Here is a 20,857-nt window from a genome sequence, read left to right as displayed (position 1 = left end):
GTTAGATATAGTTCTTAGGGCTAAAGGGATCAAAGGATACAGGGAGAAAGCGGGAACAGGGTACTGATTTTGGACGACCAGCCATGATAGTATTGAATGGCGGTGCAGGCTCGAAGGGCCGAACGGCCTAATCCTGCTCCTATTTTTCTATGAAAACGATTTGCTCATTGTTTTTTGTGAGCTGGTGCTCCCTTTATCCTTTAGTGTTCAGGATGCTTATTAAACATATTCCCTTACTCAGCAGAGGGTGAAATGACCAGCTAATTTTCAGCAGGTAGTTTTTACCCTCTGCTTATCCTTCTATAAGTCTGATTATTATTTTAATGTTGTTGTTCTGATCAAAATGCTACAATGAGGAGGGGTGAAGGAGAAGGAAATATAAATAAATATCATTGCACCAACCTCAGGTTAGATACATTTAGGTAGAGAGTCACCTGCTCAGGTTCTTTTCTCTATCTTTTTCTTTACTGTTTAAAATGATTGCCCCATTCTTCACTATTCCCGCAGCCTCCTCACCTACACCTCCTGTCTGGAATTCCCATTTTGAAACTGCTGTATCCTCATGTGGCCCTTAGTGCTCTTCTGTGTTAAACCTCTGAGGTGGAGGCAAGACAGGAGAGTAGGGTCTAGTTCTGTTTCAATGGGACGGGCGTGTCTATGTGGGTTTGCGGTGCTCCAGAGGAGAGGAAGATGGGGCGAAACTACACAAGAGTGAAACAAAGGACGTTTGTGCTTGGTAAACACGACAGTCACCGTTTCCCAAGGCTGACCTGCTACCATTCTCAATGCTTTACTTTTGTTTTGGGGGTGAGGAGAGGTGAAGTAGCAGAGATTCCTTATATTCAAGTCAGAACACATCCAGAAAAGGAACAAATTGTTTGCACATGCCATGCACTGCTTCTTGAGGTCAGTGCCAGGCTTGACAGATTGCTTTGGCTGTTTAGAGACTGCAGATACTGAGACGAGGATCAGTTTGGATTTACCAAGTGATTGCTGAAGGAACAGTTCATTGAGGACAATCACAAAGTGAGATGTGTCACAAATACACAGGGATCCAGGCAACAGCAAGGTGAAGGTTATCAGGGGTAGGCAGGAATGTGGAGTTGAGTTTACAATCAGATCAGCCATGATCTTGTTGAATGGCAATGCAGGTTCGAGGGATCAAGTAGCCTATTCCTGCTCCTAATTGGTATGTTCATATCTATGCCTTTGTTACTTCCAGACTTGACAATTCGACTGAACTCCTTGCTGGCCTCCCACAATCAACTTTCCACAAACTTGAGGTCATCCAAAACATTGCTTCCTGAGTCCTAAAAGGCACCAAATGCCATTCACCCATCATTGCTAACCTACACTGGCTCCCAGTTGAACAGCACCATGCTTTTAATATTCTCATCCTATTTTGAAATCTTTCCATGGCCTAGTCCTCCCTATCTTTGTAACCTCCTCACCCCTACAATTCTCCTCTTATACAATGACTTTGGAAGCAGCTTCTAATTTGATAAAGACAGACGCAAAGTACCCACTTAGTAACTGAGCCATTCCCTCTGTCTTCATGTGTAGGTCTCCTTTTTGTTTCCTAATCTGTCCATTAGCCATCTGAATATCCATACTGTCACTGCCCCTTTGATACATTGCTTGCAGTTTTCCTAATAAGTCTACTAAATGGCACTTGATCAAATGTCACAACATCAGCACACTGCCCTCATAAACCCACTCCAGTGCTTCATCTACGAGCTTACTTCAAGTTTGTAAGCTATGATTTGCCTTTAAGAAGTATGTGCTGGTTGTAATTTATCCACTCGTGTTCTTCAATGCAACAAATATTTTTCTCCTTGTTTATGGCTGAACTTCTATCACCATTGACATTAGACTGGTTGACCTGTTTATCCATTTCTCCTTTTTTAGACAGGGTGTAACATTTACTCCCCTCCAGTCCTCTCATTCCACTCTCATATCCAAGGAGAATTGAAGGATGCTGACCAGTGCCTCCAATATTTCCACCTTTCCTTCCATCAGCAACCCTCATGCGTCCCATCTGGACTTGTAAATGTTCTAATGTGCGAGGCAAGTTCTTTACACAGAGGGTGGTGAGTGCCTGGAACTTGCTGCCGGGGGAGGTGGTGGAAGCAGGTACGATAGCGACATTTAAGAGGCATCTTGACAAATACATTAATAGGATGGGAATAGAGGGATACGGTCCCCGGAAGTGCAGAAGGTTTTAGTTTAGCCAGGCATCAAGATCGGCGCAGGCTTGGAGGGCCAAATGACCTGTTCCTGTGTTGTACTGTTCTTTGTTCTTTGTTCTTTGTAGTATTTTGGTGCAGGAAGTGCTCAATTGAAAGTTGTTAACTGAACCACTGTTTGTTCAGTGACTGTAATTAAAGTCAGTCCCCATGGACCCTAATTGCGTCACTGGAGGGTTTCTCTCATATTAATAAGGGCCTCCTTTCAATGTGTTATCTCACAGTGTCAGTGGGAGCATCGTCCCCGACATTAACAGCAGCGTCAGAGAGAAGGAATAGACTGGAGCTTTACAACAATGGGTCAGAATCTGATAACAATAGATTGGAATGTTACAACAATGGACAGGGGCTTCTCCTGGGCATTTGATTATCTTTCTGCAAATTATGGTTGGTTATCATTAGAACTGAGGATCTATTACGCACTTCAGGCTGTTCAAGCGATTTACTATCCCTTCCTCGCTATTATTGGTGTCCCTGGTAAGTCTCTCTATTCAGCTGTTAATTCTATGATCCATTTTTAATTGCATTTTTGACTTTTATAATTCACTCTGCCCTCCATGCTAATGGCATTGTTCCTGGTAAGTCTCTATATCCAGCTATTATATCCAAAGAGAGGGCAGGAAAAAATATTGGCAAGTAAAATCAAGGAGAACCCTAAGTTGCATTACCAATACATTAAGAGAAAAAGGATGACTAAGGAGAGAGTAGGGCCCATAAATGAGCAAAACGGTAACCTATGTGTAGAGGTGGAAGATGTGGGTATTCTCCGATATGAATACATTGCATCTGTCTTCAAAAAAGAGGGGGGACAGCACAGACACTGCGAAAAAGAGGAGTGTGAAATATTTGATGAGATTAACATAAGGACAGAGGAAATATTAAACATAGAAAAACAGAGAATAGGAGCAGGCGTAGGCCATTCGGCCCTTCGAGCCTGCTCGCCATTCATTATGATCACGGCTGATCATCCAACTCAGTAACCTGTTCACACTTTCGCCCCATATCCTTTGATCCCTTCAGACCCAAGAGCTATATCTAAATCCTTCTTGAAAACATACAATATTTTGGCCTCAACTGCTTTCTGTGGTAGCGAAATCCACAGGCTCACCACTCTCTGGCTGAAGAAATTTCTCCTCATCTCAGTCCTGTAAGGTTTACCCGTATCCTTAGACTACGACCCCTGAATCTGGACTCCCCCACCATCGGGAACATCCTTCCTGCATCTACCCTGTCAAGTCCTGTGAGAATTTTACAGGTTTCTATGAGATCCCCCCTCACTCTTCTGAACTCCAGCGAATATAATCCTAACCGACTCAATCTCTCCTCATATGTCAGTCCCACCATCCCAGGAATCAGTCTGGTAAACCTTCGCTGCACTCCCTCTATAGCATGGACATCCTTCCTCAGATAAGGAGACCAAAACTGCACACAATATTCCAGGTGTGGCCTCACCAAGGCCTTGTATAAGTGCAGCAAGACATCCTTCCTCCTGTACTTGAATCCTTTCGCTGCGAAGGCCAACATACCATTTGCCTTTTTTACCGCCTGTTGCGCCTGCATGCTTACCTTCAGCGACTGGTGTACGAGAACACCCAGGTCTCGATGCATTCCCCTCTCTTAGTTTATAGCCGGTTACATAATAATCTGCCTTCCTGTTTTTGCTACCAAAGTGGATAACCTCACATTTATCCACATTATACTGCATCTGCCATGCATTAGCCCACTCACTCAACTTGTCCAAATCACCTTGAAGCCTCTCTGCATCCTCCTCACAACTCACCCTCCACCCAATTTTGTGTCATCTGCAAATTTGGAGATATTACATTTATTTCCCTCACCTAAATCATTAATATATATTGTGAATACTGGGAACCTAGCACCTATCCCTGTGGTACCCCACTAGTCACTGCCTGCCATTCGGAAAAAGACCCATTTATCCCTCAAATAAAAGCAAAATACTGCAGATGCTGGAAATCTCAAATAAAAACAAGAAATGCTGGAACCGCTCAGCAGGTCTGGCAGCATCTGTGGAAAGAGAAGCAGAGTTAACGTTTCGGGTCAGTGACCCTTCTTCGGAACTGGCAAATATTAGAAATGTCAAAGGTTATAAGCAAGTGAGGTGGGGGTGGAGCAAGAGATAACAAAGGAGAAGGTGTAGATTGGACCAGGCCACATAGCTGACCAAGAGGTCATGGAGCAAAGGCAAACAATATGTTAATGGTGTGTTGAAAGACAAAGCATCAGTACAGATAGGGTGTTAACGAACTGAAGATTAAACAGCAGCAAGTGCAAACATGAAAAAAGACAGTGGGTAAGCAAACTGAACAAACTACAATGAAATTAAATTTAAAAAATTTAAAAATTGTAAAAAATGCAAAAAAGGAAAAAAGAGAAGAAAAAAGAAAAAATAACTAAAAATAAATGTAAAAGGGGGGCCCGTCATGCTCTGAAGTTATTGAACTCAACGTTCAGTCCAGCAGGCTGTAGTGTGCCTAATGGGTAAATGAGATGTTGTTCCTCGAGCTTGCGTTGATGTTCACTGGAACACTGCAGCAATCCCAGGACAGAGATGTGAGCCTGAGAGCAAGGGGGAGTGTTGAAATGGCAAGCAACCGGAAGCTCAGGGTCCTGCTTATGGACTGAGCGGAGGTGTCCAAAAAGCGGTCACCCAGTCTGCGTTTGGTCTCCCCAATGTAGAGGAGACCACATTGTGAGCAGCGAATACAGTATACTACATTGAAAGAAGTACAAGTAAATGGCTGCTTCACCTGAAAGGAGTGTTTGGGGCCTGGGATAGTGAGGACAGAGGAGGTAAATGGGCATGTATCGCACCCCCTGCGATTGCAGGGGAAGGTGCCATGGGACGGGGACGAGGGAGTGGGGGTAATGGAGAAGTGGACCAGGCTGTCGCGGAGGGAACGATCCCTTCGTAATGCTGACAGGGGAAGGGGTGAGGATAGAGATGCGTTTGGTAGTGGCATCACGCTGGAGGTGGCGAATTTATCTCTACTCTTTGTTTCCTGTCTGCCAACCAATTTTCTATCCATCGCAATACACTACCCCCAATCCCATGCGCTTTAATTTTACATGCTAATCTCTTATGTGGGACTTTGTCAAAAGCCTTCTGAAAGTCCAAATAAACCACATCCACTGGCTCCCCCTCATCAGCTCTACTAGTTATGTCCTCGAAGAATTCTAGTAGATTTGTCAAGCATGATTTCCCTTTCGTAAATCCATGCTGACTCTGCCTGATTCTACCACTGTTCTCCAAGTGCTCTGCTATAAAATATTTGATGATGGACTGTAGAATTTTCCCCACTACTGACGTCAGGCTGACTGGTCTATAATTCCCTATTTTCTCTCTACATCCCTTTTTAAATAGTGGGGTTACATTAGCTACCCTCCAATCTGTAGGAACTGTTCCAGTGTCAATAGAATCTAGATAGATGACCACCAATGCATCCACTATTTTTAGGGCCATTTCCTTAAGTACCCTGGGTTGCATACCATCAGGCCCTGGGGAGTTATCAGCCTTCAATCCCATCAATTTCCCCAACACCATTTTTCTAATAATACTGATTTCCCTCAGTTCCTCTCTCTCACTAAGCCCTGTGTTCCCCAACATTTCTGGTATGATATTTGTGTCCTCCTTTGTGAAGACAGAACCAAAGTATGCATTTAGTTGGTCAGCCATTTCTTTATTCCCCATAATAAATTCCCCTGTTTCTGACTGTAAGGGACCTACATTTGTCTTCACCAATCTTTTTCTCTTCACATACCTCTAGAAACATTTACAGTCAGTTTTTATGTTTCCCGCAAGCTTACTCTCGTACTCTATTTTCCCCTTCTTAATCAATTCCTTGGTCCTCCTTTGCTGAATTCTAAACTGCGCCCAATCCTCAGGTCTGTTGGTTTTTTTTCTATCAAATTTGTATGCCACTTTCTTGGGTCTAATGCTATCTCTAATTTCCTTTGTAAGCCATGATTTGGCTAACTTTCCCGTTTTACTTTTGCGCCAGACAGGAATAAACAATTGTTGCAGTTCATCCATGCGCTCTTTAAATGTTTGCCATTGCCTATCCACCGTCATCCCTTTAAGTAACGTTTCCCAACCCATCCTAACCAACTCGTGCTTCATACCTTCGTAGTTTCCTTTATTAAGATTCAGGACCCTAGTCTCAGAATCAACTACGTCACTCTCCATCTCGATGAAGAATTCGATAATATTATGGTCGCTCATCCCCGAGGGGTCTCGCACCAGTAGATTGTCAATTATTCCTCTCTCATTACTCAATACCCAGTCGAGGATGGCCTGTTCTCTAGTTGGTTCCTCAACTTATTGATCCAGAAAACCATCCCGTATACACTTCAAGAATTCCTCCTCTACGGTACTGTGACTAATTGGATTTGGTTAAGGGGATGAGCATCCTTGAAAGTGGATAAGTCACCAGGGCCAGATGAAAGGTACTGCAGGCAGACTTTTAAGGGGATATTTCAGTACACTCACATCTGTGGTTAACTAAAGAAGTCAAGGAATGCAACCAACTTAAGGAAAAGGCATATAATTGCACATAGATGAGTGGCAGGTCAGATGATTGGTCAGAATATAAAGAATAGCACAGAATGACTAAAAGGTTAATCAGGAGAAAGAGTTTCTACAGGAAAGGAGGTGGAGTGGCGTTGTTAGTAAAAGAGGAAGTCAATAAAATAGTGAGGAAGGATATTAGCTCAGACAATCATAGAATCATAGAGTCGTACAGCATAGAAACAGGCCCTTCAGCCCACTGTGTCCATGCCGACCATAATGCCTATCTATACTAATCCCACCTGCCTGCATTAATTCCATATCTCTCTATGCCTTGCTCATTCAAGTACCTGTCCAGATGCCTCTTAAATGTTGCTACTGTTCCTGCCTCCACCACCTCCTCAGGCAGCTCATTCCAGATACCCACTATTCATTGTGTGAAAAATTTACCCCTTTGATCCCCTTTAAACCTCCTCCCTCTCACCTTAAATCTATGCCCTCTAGTTTTAGTCACCCCTACCATGGGAAACAGACTCTGGCTATCTACCCTATCTATGCCTCTCATAATTTTATATACCTCTATCATGTCCCCTCTCAGCCTCCTTCGCTCCAGGGAAAACAGACCCAGCCTATCCAATCTCTCTTTATAACTCAAGCCCTCCAAACCAGGCAACATCCTTGTGAATCTTTTCTGCACCCTCTCTAGCTTAATCACATCTTTCCTGTAGTGTGGCGACCAGAACTGCACACAGTACTCCAAATGCGGCCTAACCAACGTCATATACAACTGTCCCAACTCTTGTACTCAATGCCTCGGCCAATGAAGGCAAGCATGCCATATGCCTTCTTCACCACCCTGTCTACCTGTGTTGCCACTTTCAGGGAACTATGTACTTGCACCCCAAGGTCTCTGTGCTCAAGAACACTCCCCAGGGCCCTGCCATTCACTGTATATGTCCTGCCCTGGTTTAACTTCCCAAAATAAATCACTTCACACTTGTCTGCGTTAAATTCCATTTTCCAATCCCTTGCCCACTTTCCCAGTTGATCTATATCCTGTTGTAACCTTAGACAACCTTCTTCACTGTCCACTATACCACCAATTTTGGTGTCATCTGAAAACTTACTAATCATGCCCCTTACATTCACATCCAAGTCATTAATATATATGACAAACAACAGAAGGCCCAGCACCGATCCCTTCGACACATCACTGGTCACCAGCCTCCAATCTGAAAAACAACCCTCCACTACCACCCTCTGCCTCCTATCACCAAGCCAATTTTGTACCCAATTGGCTAGCTCACCCTGGATCTCATGTGTTCAAACCTTCTGGACCAACCTACCATGCGGGACCTTGTCAAAGGCCTTACTAAAGTCTATGTAGAAAGCGTGCATCGCCCTGCCCTCGCCAATCCTCTTGGTAACTTCCTCGAAAAACTCAATCAAATTCGTGAGACATGATTTCCCACGCACAAAGCCATGCTGACTATCAAAAACAGACCGTACCTTTCCAGATGCATATAAATCCTGTCTCTCAGAATCCCTTCCAATAATTTGGGCGGCACAGTGGCGCAGTGGTTAGCACTGCAGCCTCACAGCTCCAGGGACCCGGGTTCGATCCTGGGTACTGCCTGTGCGGAGTTTGCAAGTTCTCCCTGTGTCTGCGTGGGTTTCCTCCGGGTGCTCCGGTTTCCTCCCACATGCCAAAGACTTGCAGGTTGATAGGTTAATTGGCCATCATAAATTGCCCCTAGTATAGGTAGGTGGTAGGGAAATATATAGGGACAGGTGGGGATGTGATAGGAGTACGGGATTAGTGTAGGATTAGTATAAATGGGTGGTTGATGGTCGGCACAGACTCGGTGGGCCGAAGGGCCTGTTAAAGTGCTGTATCTCTAAACTAAACTAAACTAAACTTTCCCATCACTGATGTAAGGCTCTCCGGCCCGTCTTCCGGTACCTCACCCATGGCTAACGATGATACAAAATCTCAGCCAGGGCCCCAGAAATCTCCTCCCTTGCTTCCCAGAGCATCCTAAGATACACCTGGTCAGGCCCTGGGGATTTATCCACCTTAATACACTTCAAACCATCCAACATCTCATCCTTTGTAATGTTGATATGCTCCAGGATATCGGTGTTCCTTCCCTTGAACTCACTAGCTTCCATGAACTTCTACACGGTAAATGCGGATGAGAAATATTCATTTAAGACCTCACCCATTTCCCGTGGCTCCACACATAGATTGCCACACTGATCCTTAAGGGAACCTACTCTCTCCCTCGCTACCCTTTTACTCTTAATATACTTATAGAATCTTTTAGGAGTCTTCTTTATCTTATCTGTAAGGGAAATCTCATGGCCCCTTTTCACTCCTAATTTCTTTCTTAAGTATACTCCTACATTCCTATACTCCTCGAGGGACTCACATGATCCCAGCTGCCTATAACTGACATATTCCTCCTTCCTAGTCCTGACCAGACCCTCAATATCCCTCGTCAACCAAGGTTCCCTAAACTTGCCAGCCTTGCCCTTCCATCAAACAGGAACATGCCAGCCCTGAACTCTTCCTATCTCACTTTTAAAAGCCTCCCACTTGCCAGACGTCCCTTTACTTGTAAACAGCCACTCCCATTCAACTTTTGAGAGTTCCTGTCTGATGCCATCGAAATTAGCCTTCCCCCAATTTCAGACTTCAACCTGAGGACCAGTCCTATCCTTTTCCATAATTATCTTGAAGCTAATAGAGTTATGGTCACTGGTCCCAAAGTGCTCCCCCACTGACACATCAACCACCTGCCCATCCTCATTTCCTAAGAGGAGGTCGAGTGTAGCCCCTTCTCTAGTAGGGCCATCCACATTCTGCTTCAGAAAACTATCCTGGACACACTTAACAAATTCTTCCCCATCTGATCCCTTAGCACTGAGGCAGTCCCAGTCAATATTAGGGAAGTTAAAATCACCTACTATTACAACCCTATAATTCCTACACCTATCTGTGATTTCCCTACATATATGCTCCTCCACTTCCCTCTGACTATTGGGGGGCCTGTAGTATAATCCCATCAAAGTGATCACCCCTTTCTTATTTCTAAGTTCTACCCATATGGCCTCGCTGGACATTCCCCCCGGGATATCCTCTAAGTACTGTCGTGATGTCCTCCCTAATCAATAGTGCAACTCCCCCTCCTCTCTTACCTCCACCTCTGTCACGCCGGAAGCATCGGTACCCTGGAACATTGAGCTGCCAGTCCTGCCCATCCCTCAACCACGTTTCCGTAATAGCTATAATATCACAATCCCATGTACCGATCCATGCTCTGAGTTCATCTGCCTTACCTGTAAGGCTTCTTGCATTAAAGTAAATGCAGTTTAGCCTACCAGACCTTCCACGCTCCCTGTCCTGCCCCTGCCCGGCCTGCCTACTGGACTTGCTTGCTTTAACCTCTACATTTGCCTCAACTATCTCATCGGAGAGACTACTACTTTGGGTCCCACCCCACTGCAAGACTAGTTTAAACCCCCCTGAGTAGTTCTAGCAAACCTCCCTGCAAGGATATTGGTGCCCCTCCAGTTTAGATGCAACCTGTCCTTCTTGTACAGGTCACCTCTGCACCAGAAGAGATCCCAATGATCCAAGTAGCTGAAGCCCTCCCGCCTACACCAGCTCTTCAGCCACACATTAATTTGCCTAATCCTCCTATTCCTACCCTCACTAGAACGTGGCACAGGGAGTAATCCTGAGATTACAACCCTCGAGGTCCTGCTTTTTAACCTTCTGCCTAACTCCCTATATTCACTTTGCAGGACCTCATCTCTCTTCCTGCCTCTGTCGTTAGTACCAATATGGACCACGACCTCTGGCTGCTCAACCTTCCCTTTCAGAATGTCCTGCAGCCACTCCCAGACATCCTTGACCCTAGCACCAGGGAGGCAACATACCATCCTGGAGTCTCGTTTGTGGCCTCATAAATGCCTATCTGTACACCTTACGATAGAATCCCCTATCACTATAGCTCTTCCACCCCTTTTCCTCCCCTGCTGTGCAGCAGAGCCCTCCGTGGTGTCACAAACTTGGCTGCTGGTCGCCACACTACCAGAAGGACGTGGAGGCTTTGGAGAAGGTACAGAAGAGGTTTACCAGGATGTTGCCTGGTCTGGAGGGCATTAGCTATGAGGAGAGGTTGGATAAACTCGGATTGTTTTCACTGGAATGACGGAGGTGGAGGGGCAACATGATAAAGGTTTACAAAGTTATGAGTGGCATGGACAGAGTGGATAGTCAGAAGCTTTTTCCCAGGGTGGAAGAGTCAGTTACTAGGGGACATGGGTTAAGGTGAGAGGGGCAAAGTTCAGAGGGGATGTGCAAGGCAAGTTCTTTACATAGAGGGTGGTGAATGCCTGGAACTTGTTGCCGGGGGAGGTGGTGGAAGCAGATACGATAATGACGTTTAAGAGGCATCTTGACAAATACATGAATAGGATGGGAATAGAGGGATATGGGCCCCGGAAGTGCAGAAGGTGTTAGTTTAGGCAGGCATCAAGATCGGCGCAGGCTTGGAGGGCCGAATGGCCTGTTCCTATGCTGAACTGTTCTTTGTTTTTGTTTGCTGCTTTCCCCTTCTCCTGTCATGACTTACACTTAGATTAATTAGTTACTCCCTTAATTAAAAAATACTAAGAACACGAGGGGCCTTGTTCTACCCACTCCAATCTAAAGTACTTTAAAAAAAAACACTTTGGAAGTACTCACCTTATCACCAAAGATTTTATTTTCAACAAAAAAAAACTTTCCCCTTATTTTTTAAAGATATTCTAACAGCTGCTACTCACCAACCAATCAGCTTGCAGCTCTCCTCTGATGTCACTGTTGGCTTGTTTTTTCAAAACTCCTCTCCGCTCCATTCCCGGAAGGTAAGGAACTGGGCCTCGATCCTCGGGGTCGATTTATAGACTCAGCACTCGGCGTTCTCCCCACAGGTCCGCTCCGTTCCTCTCCGCTCCACTCCCGGAAGGTAAGGGACTGGGCCTCGATCCTCGGGGTCGATTTATAGACTCAGCACTCGGCGTTCTCCCCACAGGTCCGCTTCGTTCCTCTCCGCTCCACTCCCGGAAGGTAAGCGGAACGGAGAGGAACGGAGCGGACCTGTGGGGAGAACTGATGTGGAATCTGTATGGGTGGAGCTAAGAAACACCGAGGGGCAGAAAACGTTGGTAGGGGTTGTATCTCGACCCCCAAACAGCAGTGGTCATATAGAGGCTGGCATTAACTGCATGCAATAACGCTTCAACTGTAATTATGGGCGATTTTAATTTTCATGTGGATTGGGCAAACCAAATTAGCAATAATCGTGTAGAGGAGGAATTCCTGGAGTGTCTATGTGATGGTTCTTTGGACCAATATGTTGAGGAACCAAGTAGAGAACAGGCCATCTTGGACTGGGTATTATGTAATGAGAAAGGATTAGTTAACAATCCTGTTGTGCGGGGTCCCTTGAGGAAGAGCGACCATAACATGATAGAATTCTTCATTAAGGTGGACAGTGAGAGAGTTGATTCCGAGACTAGGGTCCTGAATCTAAATAAAGGAAACTATGAAGGTATGAGGTGCGTGTTGGCTATGATAGATTGGGGAATGTTACTTAAACGATTGACAGTGGATAGGCAATGGCTAGCATTTAAAGAGCACATGGATGAATTACAACAATTGTTCATTCCTGTCTGGCATAAAAATAAAACAGGAAGGGTGGCTCAACCATGGCTTACAAAAGAAATTAGGGATAGTATTAGATCCAAGGGGGGAGAAATATAAAATGGCCAGAATAAGCAGAAAACCTGAAGATTGGGAGAAGTTTAGAATTCAGCAAAGGGGGACAAAGGGATTGATTAAGAAAAAGGGAAAATAGAGTATGAGAATAAGCTTTCAGAGAACATAAAAACTGACTGTAAAAGCTTCTGTAGATATATGAAGAGAAAAAGATTAGTGAAGACAAATGTGAGTCCCTTACAGTCAGAAACAGGGGAATTTACAATGGGGAACAAAGAAATGGCAGACCAATTAAATACATACTTTGGTTCTGTCTTCAAAAAGGAGAACACAAATTACCTCCCAGAAATGCTGGGGAACATAGGGTCTAGTGAGAAGGAGGAACTGTATGAAATCAGTATTAGTAGGGAAATGGTGTTGGAGTCATAGAGCCATAGATTTATACAGCACAGAAACATGCCCTTCGACCCATCGTGTCTGTGCCGGCCATCCAGCACCCAACTATTCGAACCCCATATTCATGCTCTTGGCCCGTAGCCTTGTATGCTGTAGCGTTTCAAGTGCTCATCTAAATACTTCTTAAATGTTGTGAGGGTTCCTGCCTCTACCACCTCTTCAGGCAGTGTGTTCCAGATTCCAACCACACTCTGGGTGAAAAACATTTTTCCTCAAATCCCCCTTAAACCTCCTGCTCCTTACCTTAAATCTATGCCCCCTGGTTATTGACCGCTCCGCTAAGGGAAAACATTTCTTCCTATCTAACCTATCAATGCCCCTCATAATTTTGTATACCTCAATCATATCTCCCCCCATCCTTCTCTGCTCTAAGGAAAACAACCCTAGCCTTTTCAGTCTCTCTTCATAGCTGAAATGCTCCAGCCCAGGCAACATCCTGGTGAATCTCCTCTGCACCCTCTCCAGTGTAATCACATCCTTCCCATAGTGTGGTGACCAGAACTGTACACAGTACTCCAGCTGTGGCCTAACTAGCGTTTTATACAGCTCCATCATAACCTCCCTGCTCTTATATTCTATGCCTCGGCTAATAAAGGCAAGTATCCCATATGCCTTCCTAACCACCTTATCTCCTGTGCTGCTGCTTTCAGTGATCCACGGACAAGTACACCAAGGTCCCTCTGACCCTTTGTACTTCCTAGGGTCCTACCATCCATTGTATATTCCCTTGCCTTGTTAGTCCTCCCAAAATGCATCACCTCACACTTTTCAGGATTAAATTCCATTTGGCACTGGTCCGCCCATCTTACCAGCCCATCTATATCGTCCTGTAATCAAAGGCTTTCCTCCTCATTATTTACAACACCACCAATTTTCATGTCATCTGCAAACTTACTGATCATACCTCCCATAGTCACGTCTAAATCATTAATGTACACTACAAACAGCAAGGGTCCCAGCACCGATCCCTGTGGTACACCACTGGTCACAGGCTTCCACTCGCAAAAACAACCCTCGACCATTACCCTCTGTTTCCTGCTACTGAGCCAATTTTGGATCCACTTTGCCAAATTGCCCTGGATCCCATGGGCTCTTACCTTCTTAACCAATCTCCCATGTGGGACCTTATCAAAAGCCTTACTGAAGTCCATGTAGACTACATCAACTGCTTTACCCTCATCGAGACATTTAGTCACCTCCTCGAAAAATTCAATCAAGTTAGTTAGGCACGATCTGCCCCTGACAAAGCCATGCTGACTATTCCTGATTAACCCCTGCCTCTTCAAGTGGAGATTAATCCTGTCCCTCAGAATTGTTTCCAATATTTTCGCAGGCACTGATGTTAGACTCACTGGCCTGTAATTACCTGGTTTATCCCTGCTACCCTTCTTGAATAATGGTACAACATTCCCTGTCCTCCAGTCCTCTGGAACCTCTCCTGTGGCCAGAGAGGATTTGAAAATTTGTATCAGAGCCCCTGCTATCTCCTCCCTTGCCTCACAGAGATTGTTTGTCAAGAATCTGTCAACACTGCCTTAAAAATATCCAATGTTCCTGCCTCCTCCAGTCTCTGAGGAAGAGAGTTCCACAGACTCACAACCCTCAGAAAGAAAGAAATTCTCCTGATCACTGTCTTAAATAGGAGACCCTTTATTTTTAAACAGTGCCCCCCCCCCCCCCCCAGTTGTAGTCTCTCCTGCTAGGATCTTATGTTTAATAAGATCACTTCTTAGTCTTCTAAACTCCAATGAATTCAGACCCAACCTGTCCAACCTTTCCTCATAAGATAACCCTCTCATCCCAGGAATCTGTCGAGTGAACCTTTTCCAATGCAATTATATCCTTTCTTAAGTAAGGAGACCAAAACGGTACATAATAGTCTAGATGTGGTTTTTTTTTCGTTTATGGGATGTGGGCATCTCTGGCTAGGAGAGCATTTATTGCCCTTGAGAAGGTGGTGGTGAGCCGCCTTCCTGAACTGCTATTGACTCACCAATGACTGTACAACTGCAGCAAAAACATCTCTACTTTTATTTTTTTTTTTAGAACATTACAGCGCAGTACAGGCCCTTCGGCCCTCGATGTTGCGCCGACCATCTGACCTACACTATTCCATTTTCATCCATATGTCTATCCAATGACCACTTAAATGCCCTTAAAGTTGGCGAGTCTACTACTGTTGCAGGCAGGGCGTTCCACGCCCCTACTACTCTCTGAGTAAAGAAACTACCTCTGACATCTGTCCTATATCTATCACCCCTCAACTTAAAGCTATGTCCCCTTGTGTTTGCCATCACCATCCGAGGAAAAAGACTCTCACTATCCACCCTATCTAACCCTCTGATTATCTTGTATGTCTCTATTAAGTCACCTCTCCTCCTCCTTCTCTCTAACGAAAACAACCCCAAGTCCCTCAGCCTTTCCTCGTAAGACCTTCCTTCCATACCAGGCAACATCCTAGTAAATCTCCTCTGCACCCTTTCCAAAGCTTCCACATCCTTCCTATAATGCGGTGACCAGAACTGCACGCAATACTCAAGGTGCGGCCTCACCAGAGTTTTGTACAGCTGCATCATGACCTCGTGGCTCCGAAACTCGATCCCCATACTAATAAAAGCTAACACACCATATGCCTTCTTAACAGCCCTATTAACCTGGGTAGCAACTTTCAGGGATTTATGTACCTGGACACCAAGATCTCTCTGTTCATCTACACTACCAAGAATCTTCCCATTAGCCCAGTACTCTGCATTGCTGTTACTCCTTCCAAAGTGAATCACCTCACACTTCTCCGCATTAAACTCCATTTGCCATCTCTCAGCCCAGCTCTGCAGCCTATCTATGTCCCTCTGTACCCTACAACACCCTTCGACACTATCCACAACTCCACCGACCTTCGTGTCATCCGCAAATTTACTAACCCACCCTTCTACACCTTCATCCAGGTCATTTATAAAAATGACAAACAGCAGTGGCCCCAAAACAGAACCTTGCGGTACACCACTAGTAACTAAACTCCAGGATGAACATTTGCCATCAACCACCACCCACTGTCTTCTTTCAGCTAGCCAATTTCTGATCCAAAGCTCTAAATCACCTTCAACCCCATACTTCCGTATTTTCTGCAATAGCCTACCGTGGGGAACCTTATCAAACGCCTTACTGAAATCCATACACACCACATCCACGGCTTTACCCTCATCCACCTGTTTGGTCACCTTCTCGAAAAACTCAATAAGGTTTGTGAGGCACGACCTACCTTTCACAAAACCGTGCTGACTATCGCAAATGAACTTATTCTTTTCAAGATGATTATAAATCCTATCTCTTATAACCCTTTCCAACATTTTACCCACAACCGAAGTAAGGCTCACAGGTCTATAATTACCAGGGCTGTCTCTACTCCCCTTCTTGAACAAGGGGACAACATTTGCTATCCTCCAGTCCTCCGGCACTACTCCTGTCGACAATGACGACATAAAGATCAACAACAACGGCTCTGCAATCTCCTCCCTGGCTTCCCAGAGAATCCTAGGATAAATCCCATCTGGCCCAGGGGACGTATCTATTTTCACTCTTTCCAAAATTGCTAACACCTCCTCCTTGTGAATCTCAATCCCATCTAGCCTAGTAGGCTGTATCTCAGTAATCTCCTCGGCAACATTTTCTTTCTCTACTGTAAATACTGACGAAAAATATTCATTTAACGCTTCCCCTATCTCCTCTGATTCCGCACACAACTTCCCACTACTATCCTTGATTGGCCCTGTTCTAACTCTTATCATTCTTTTATTCCTGATATACCTATAGAAAGCCTTAGGGTTTTCTTTGATCCTATCCGCCAATGACTTCTCGTGTCCTCTCCTTGCTCTTCTTAGCCCTCCCTTTAGATCCTTCCTGGCTAGCTTGTAACTCTCAAGCGCCCTAACTGAGCCTTCACGTCTCATCCTAACATAAGCCGCCCTCTTCCTCTTGACAAGCGCTTCAACTTCTTTAGTAAACCACGGCTCCCTCGCTCGACAACTTCCTCCCTGCCTGACAGGTACATACTTATCAAGGACACGCATTAGCTGCTCCTTGAATAAACTCCACATTTCGTTTGTGCCCATCCCCTGCAGTTTCCTTCCCCATCCTACACATCCTAAATCTTGCCTAATCGCGTCATAATTTCCTTTCCCCCAGCTATAATTCTTGCCCTGCGGTATATACCTGTCCCTGCCCATCGCTAAGGTAAACCTAACCGAATTGTGATCACTATCGCCAAAGTGCTCACCTACATCTAAATCGAACACCTGGCCGGGTTCATTACCCAGTACCAAATCCAATGTGGCATCGCCCCTGGTTGGCCTGTCCACATACTGTGTCAGCAAACCCTCCTGCACTCACTGGACAAAAACAGACCCATCTAAAGTACTCGAACTATAGTATTTCCAGTCAATATTTGGAAAGTTAAAGTCCCCCATAACCACTACCCTGTTACTCTCGCTCTTGTCGAGAATCATCTTCGCTATCCTTTCCTCTACATCTCTGGAACTATTCGGAGGTCTATAGAAAACTCCCAACAGGGTGACCTCACCTCTCCTGTTTCTAACCTCGGCCCATACTACCTCAGTAGACGAGTCCTCAAACGTCCTTTCTGCCGCTGTAATACTTTCCTTGATTAACAATGCCACACCCCCCCCCTCTTTTACCCTCTTCTCTGTTCTTACTGAAACATCTAAATCCCGGAACCTGCAACATCCATTCCTGCCCCTGCTCTACCCATGTCTCTGAAATGGCCACAACATCAGGATCCCAGGTACCAACCCATGCTGCAAGCTCACCCACCTTATTCCGGATGCTCCTGGTGTTGAAGTAGACACACTTTAAACCATGTTCTTGCTTGCCAGTGCCCTCTTGCGTCCCTGTAACCTTATCCCTGACCTCACTGCTCTCAACAGCCTGTACACTGGAACTACAATTTAGGTTCCCATTCCCCTGCTGATTTAGTTTAAACCCCCCCGAAGAGCACTAACAAATCTCCCCCCCAGGATATTGGTACCCCTCTGGTTCAGGTGAAGGCCATCCTGTTTGTAGAGGTCCCACCTACCCCAGAAAGAGCCCCAATTATCCAGGAAACCAAAACCCTCCCTCCTACACCATCCCTGCAGCCACGTGTTCAACTCCTCTCTCTCCCTATTCCTCTCTTCGCTAGCACGTGGCACGGGCAACAACCCAGAGATAACAACTCTGGTTGTTCTTGCTCTAAGCTTCCACCCTAGCTCCCTGAATTTCTGCCTTAAATCCCCATCTCTCTTCCTACCTATGTCGTTGGTGCCTATGTGGACCACGACTTGGGGGTGCTCCCCCTCCCCCTTAAGGATCCCAAAAACACGATCAGAGACATCACGTACCCTGGCACCTGGGAGGCAACACACCAACCGTGAGTCTCTCTCGTTCCCACAGAACCTCCTATCTGTTCCCCTAACTATGGAGTCCCCAATGACTAATGCTCTGCTCCTCTTCCCCTTTCCCTTCTGAGCAACAGGGACAGATTCTGTGCCAGAGACCTGTACCCCATTGCTTACCCCTGGTAAGTCGTCCCCCCCCCAACAGTATCCAAAACGGTATACCTGTTGTTGAGGGAAACGGCCACAGGGGATCCCTGCACTGCCTGCTGGTTCCCTTTCCTTCCCCTGACGGTAACCCATCTACCTACCTCTTTTACCTGAGGTGTGACTGCCTCCTGATAACTCCTCTCAATAATCCCCTCCGCCTCCCGAATGATCCGAAGTTCATCCAGCTCCAGCTCCAGTTCCCTAACGCGGTCTGCGAGGAGCTGGAGTTGGGTGCACTTCCCGCAGATGCTCCATTCCCTTGCAATAAACAACAACATTGTATTTGCCTTCTTGATCATTTATTATACCTGCATACTAATCTTTTAGTCAGTCGAACACTTGCCCTTCTATACAAGAGCAAAATACTGCAGATGCTGTAAATCTGAAATAAAAATGGAAAGTGCTGGAAATACTCAGCAGGTCAGGCAGTATCTGTGGAGGGAGAAACAGAGTTAATAAAAACAGAGAGTGCTGGAAATACTCAGCAGGTCAGGCAGTATCTGTGGAGAGAGAAACAGAGTTAATAAAAACAGAGAGTGCTGGAAATACTCAGCAGGTCGGGCAGTGTATGTGGAGAAAGAAACAGAGTTAATAAAAACAGCAAGTGCTGGAAATACTCAGCAGGTCAGGCAGTATCTGTGGAGAGACAAAAAGAGTTCATAAAAACAGCGAGTGCTGGAAATACTCAGCAGGTCAGGCAGCATTTGTGGAGAGAGAAACCCTGTTAATGACCCTTCATCACAACTAGGAGAACCTAAAGATGGAAGAGTTTTTCAACCAGCCAGGTAAAGGAGTGAAAGAGGATTGTGACCAATATTGGGTTCAAAAATTTCAGTATCATAATTTTTTCATGTAATCTCTCTCGCCTTCCACAATATCGCAGACCTTTCTGTTTGTCTTTTAGGTCCAATCATTTCAATACATCATTGTTTCCAGTGACACAATTAAACATCTCAATAAGTCCTCAATCAAACTGATACCTTTGTTCCAAGCCTGATGTATAATTTCCCTGTTTATTTCTCTTCCTCACAGTTAACTTGGTGACGATTGTGATCCTGTCCCGGGGAAAGTGTGGTCTCTCCAAATGTGTCACTCGCTACCTGGTGGCCATGGCAGCGGCGGATCTACTGGTCATTATCTTCGACCTGATATTGAGACACATTCCAATTGTTTATTATCTACAGTTCCTTTTCCTGAGGTTTTCCGTTCGTGTGTGTAATATCCACGCCGTCCTGCTGTTTGCAGCCACAGACTGTTCTGTCTGGTTCACTGTCACTTTCACCTTTGATCGATTTGTGGCCATTTGTTGCCAGAAGCTGAAAAATAAATATTGCACCGAGAAAACAGCGGCTTTAATTCTGGGAACAGTGACTGTGATAGGCTGTTTGAAGAACATTTTCTGGTATTTTATGTTCACAGGTCGGTATAAGCTGTGGAACAGCCCTTGGTTTTGTGGGGCGACAGACGATGTTCCAGTATCTCGGGTCTGGGCAACAATCGAGTTCATTCATCACATTCTAACACCGTGTGTCCCATTTGTTGTGATTCTGCTGCTCAATGCTTTCACCGTCAGACATATTTTAGTGAGCAACAGAGGGCGCAGGAGACTCCGGTCTCACAGGAGTGGGGAGCGTCCCAGAGACCCAGAAATGGAGAGCCGAAGAAAATCCATCATTTTACTGTTAGTTATCTCGGCCAATTTCATCCTGTTGTGGGCAGCATTAATGGTGTATTCGATATGGAAGCGAATGTGGGGTTTGGGGTATCGGTCTGTATTTCTGCCTGGTTTTGTGCGGGAAATAGCCTTCATGCTGCAGCTCCTAAGTTGCTGCACAAACACTGCGATTTACGCCGTGACCCAGACTCAGTTCAGAGAGCAGCTGAAGAATGTGCTGAAATATCCCTTTACTACAATTGTTAAATTCATTCAATGATGAGAGGAAGTGAATCATTATTTCCATCAGCTTCTCATTTTCTTTCACATGTTCAGCAGCTGGGGCATGGAACTTTCACTAATGTGACAGATCAGGGGCTGGGCCTGTCGTCAGGCTGATGGGGAGTGTGCGTATGGGCCTATTCCCCATGGTTACAGGGGATTGGTGGTGGTGCCTGTTCCCCATTGTGACGGGGATTGGGGTCAGGGCCTGTCGCTATGATGACAGGGTCCTGGGGTTGGGAACTGTCCTCCATAGTGACGGCACAACGGTCAGAGGCGGGGCCTGATTTCTGCCAGCCCCTCCCACTGGTCAACAACAGAAGGAGA

General features: G+C 45.5%; 1 protein-coding gene across 1 annotated transcript; it reads left to right on the top strand.

Moving 5' to 3' along the window:
- Positions 1-657: 657 nt before the first annotated feature.
- On the top strand, positions 658-20,528 carry LOC137362368 (probable G-protein coupled receptor 139). The gene is made up of 3 exons (XM_068026773.1): positions 658-906; positions 2,504-2,723; positions 19,627-20,528. Exons 1-3 carry the CDS (start codon positions 658-660, stop codon positions 20,526-20,528), a joined length of 1,371 nt encoding a protein of 456 aa, XP_067882874.1.
- The last annotated feature ends 329 nt before the right edge of the window (positions 20,529-20,857 follow it).

Source organism: Heterodontus francisci, unplaced genomic scaffold, assembly GCF_036365525.1.
Source record: "Heterodontus francisci isolate sHetFra1 unplaced genomic scaffold, sHetFra1.hap1 HAP1_SCAFFOLD_352, whole genome shotgun sequence".
Classification (NCBI taxonomy): domain Eukaryota; kingdom Metazoa; phylum Chordata; class Chondrichthyes; order Heterodontiformes; family Heterodontidae; genus Heterodontus; species Heterodontus francisci.
The sequence above is the reverse complement of the archived record's forward strand: the minus strand, read 5'-3'. Positions and strand labels throughout refer to the sequence as shown.

Coding starts and splice junctions, on each gene's coding strand:
- LOC137362368 (XM_068026773.1), top strand. CDS start 658: ATGTGGGTTTGCGGTGCTCCAGAGGAGAGGAAGATGGGGCGAAACTAC. Junction 907..2,503: donor GCCATGCACTGCTTCTTGAG/GTCAGTGCCAGG, acceptor CGACATTAACAG/CAGCGTCAGAGAGAAGGAAT. Junction 2,724..19,626: donor CGCTATTATTGGTGTCCCTG/GTAAGTCTCTCT, acceptor TCTTCCTCACAG/TTAACTTGGTGACGATTGTG.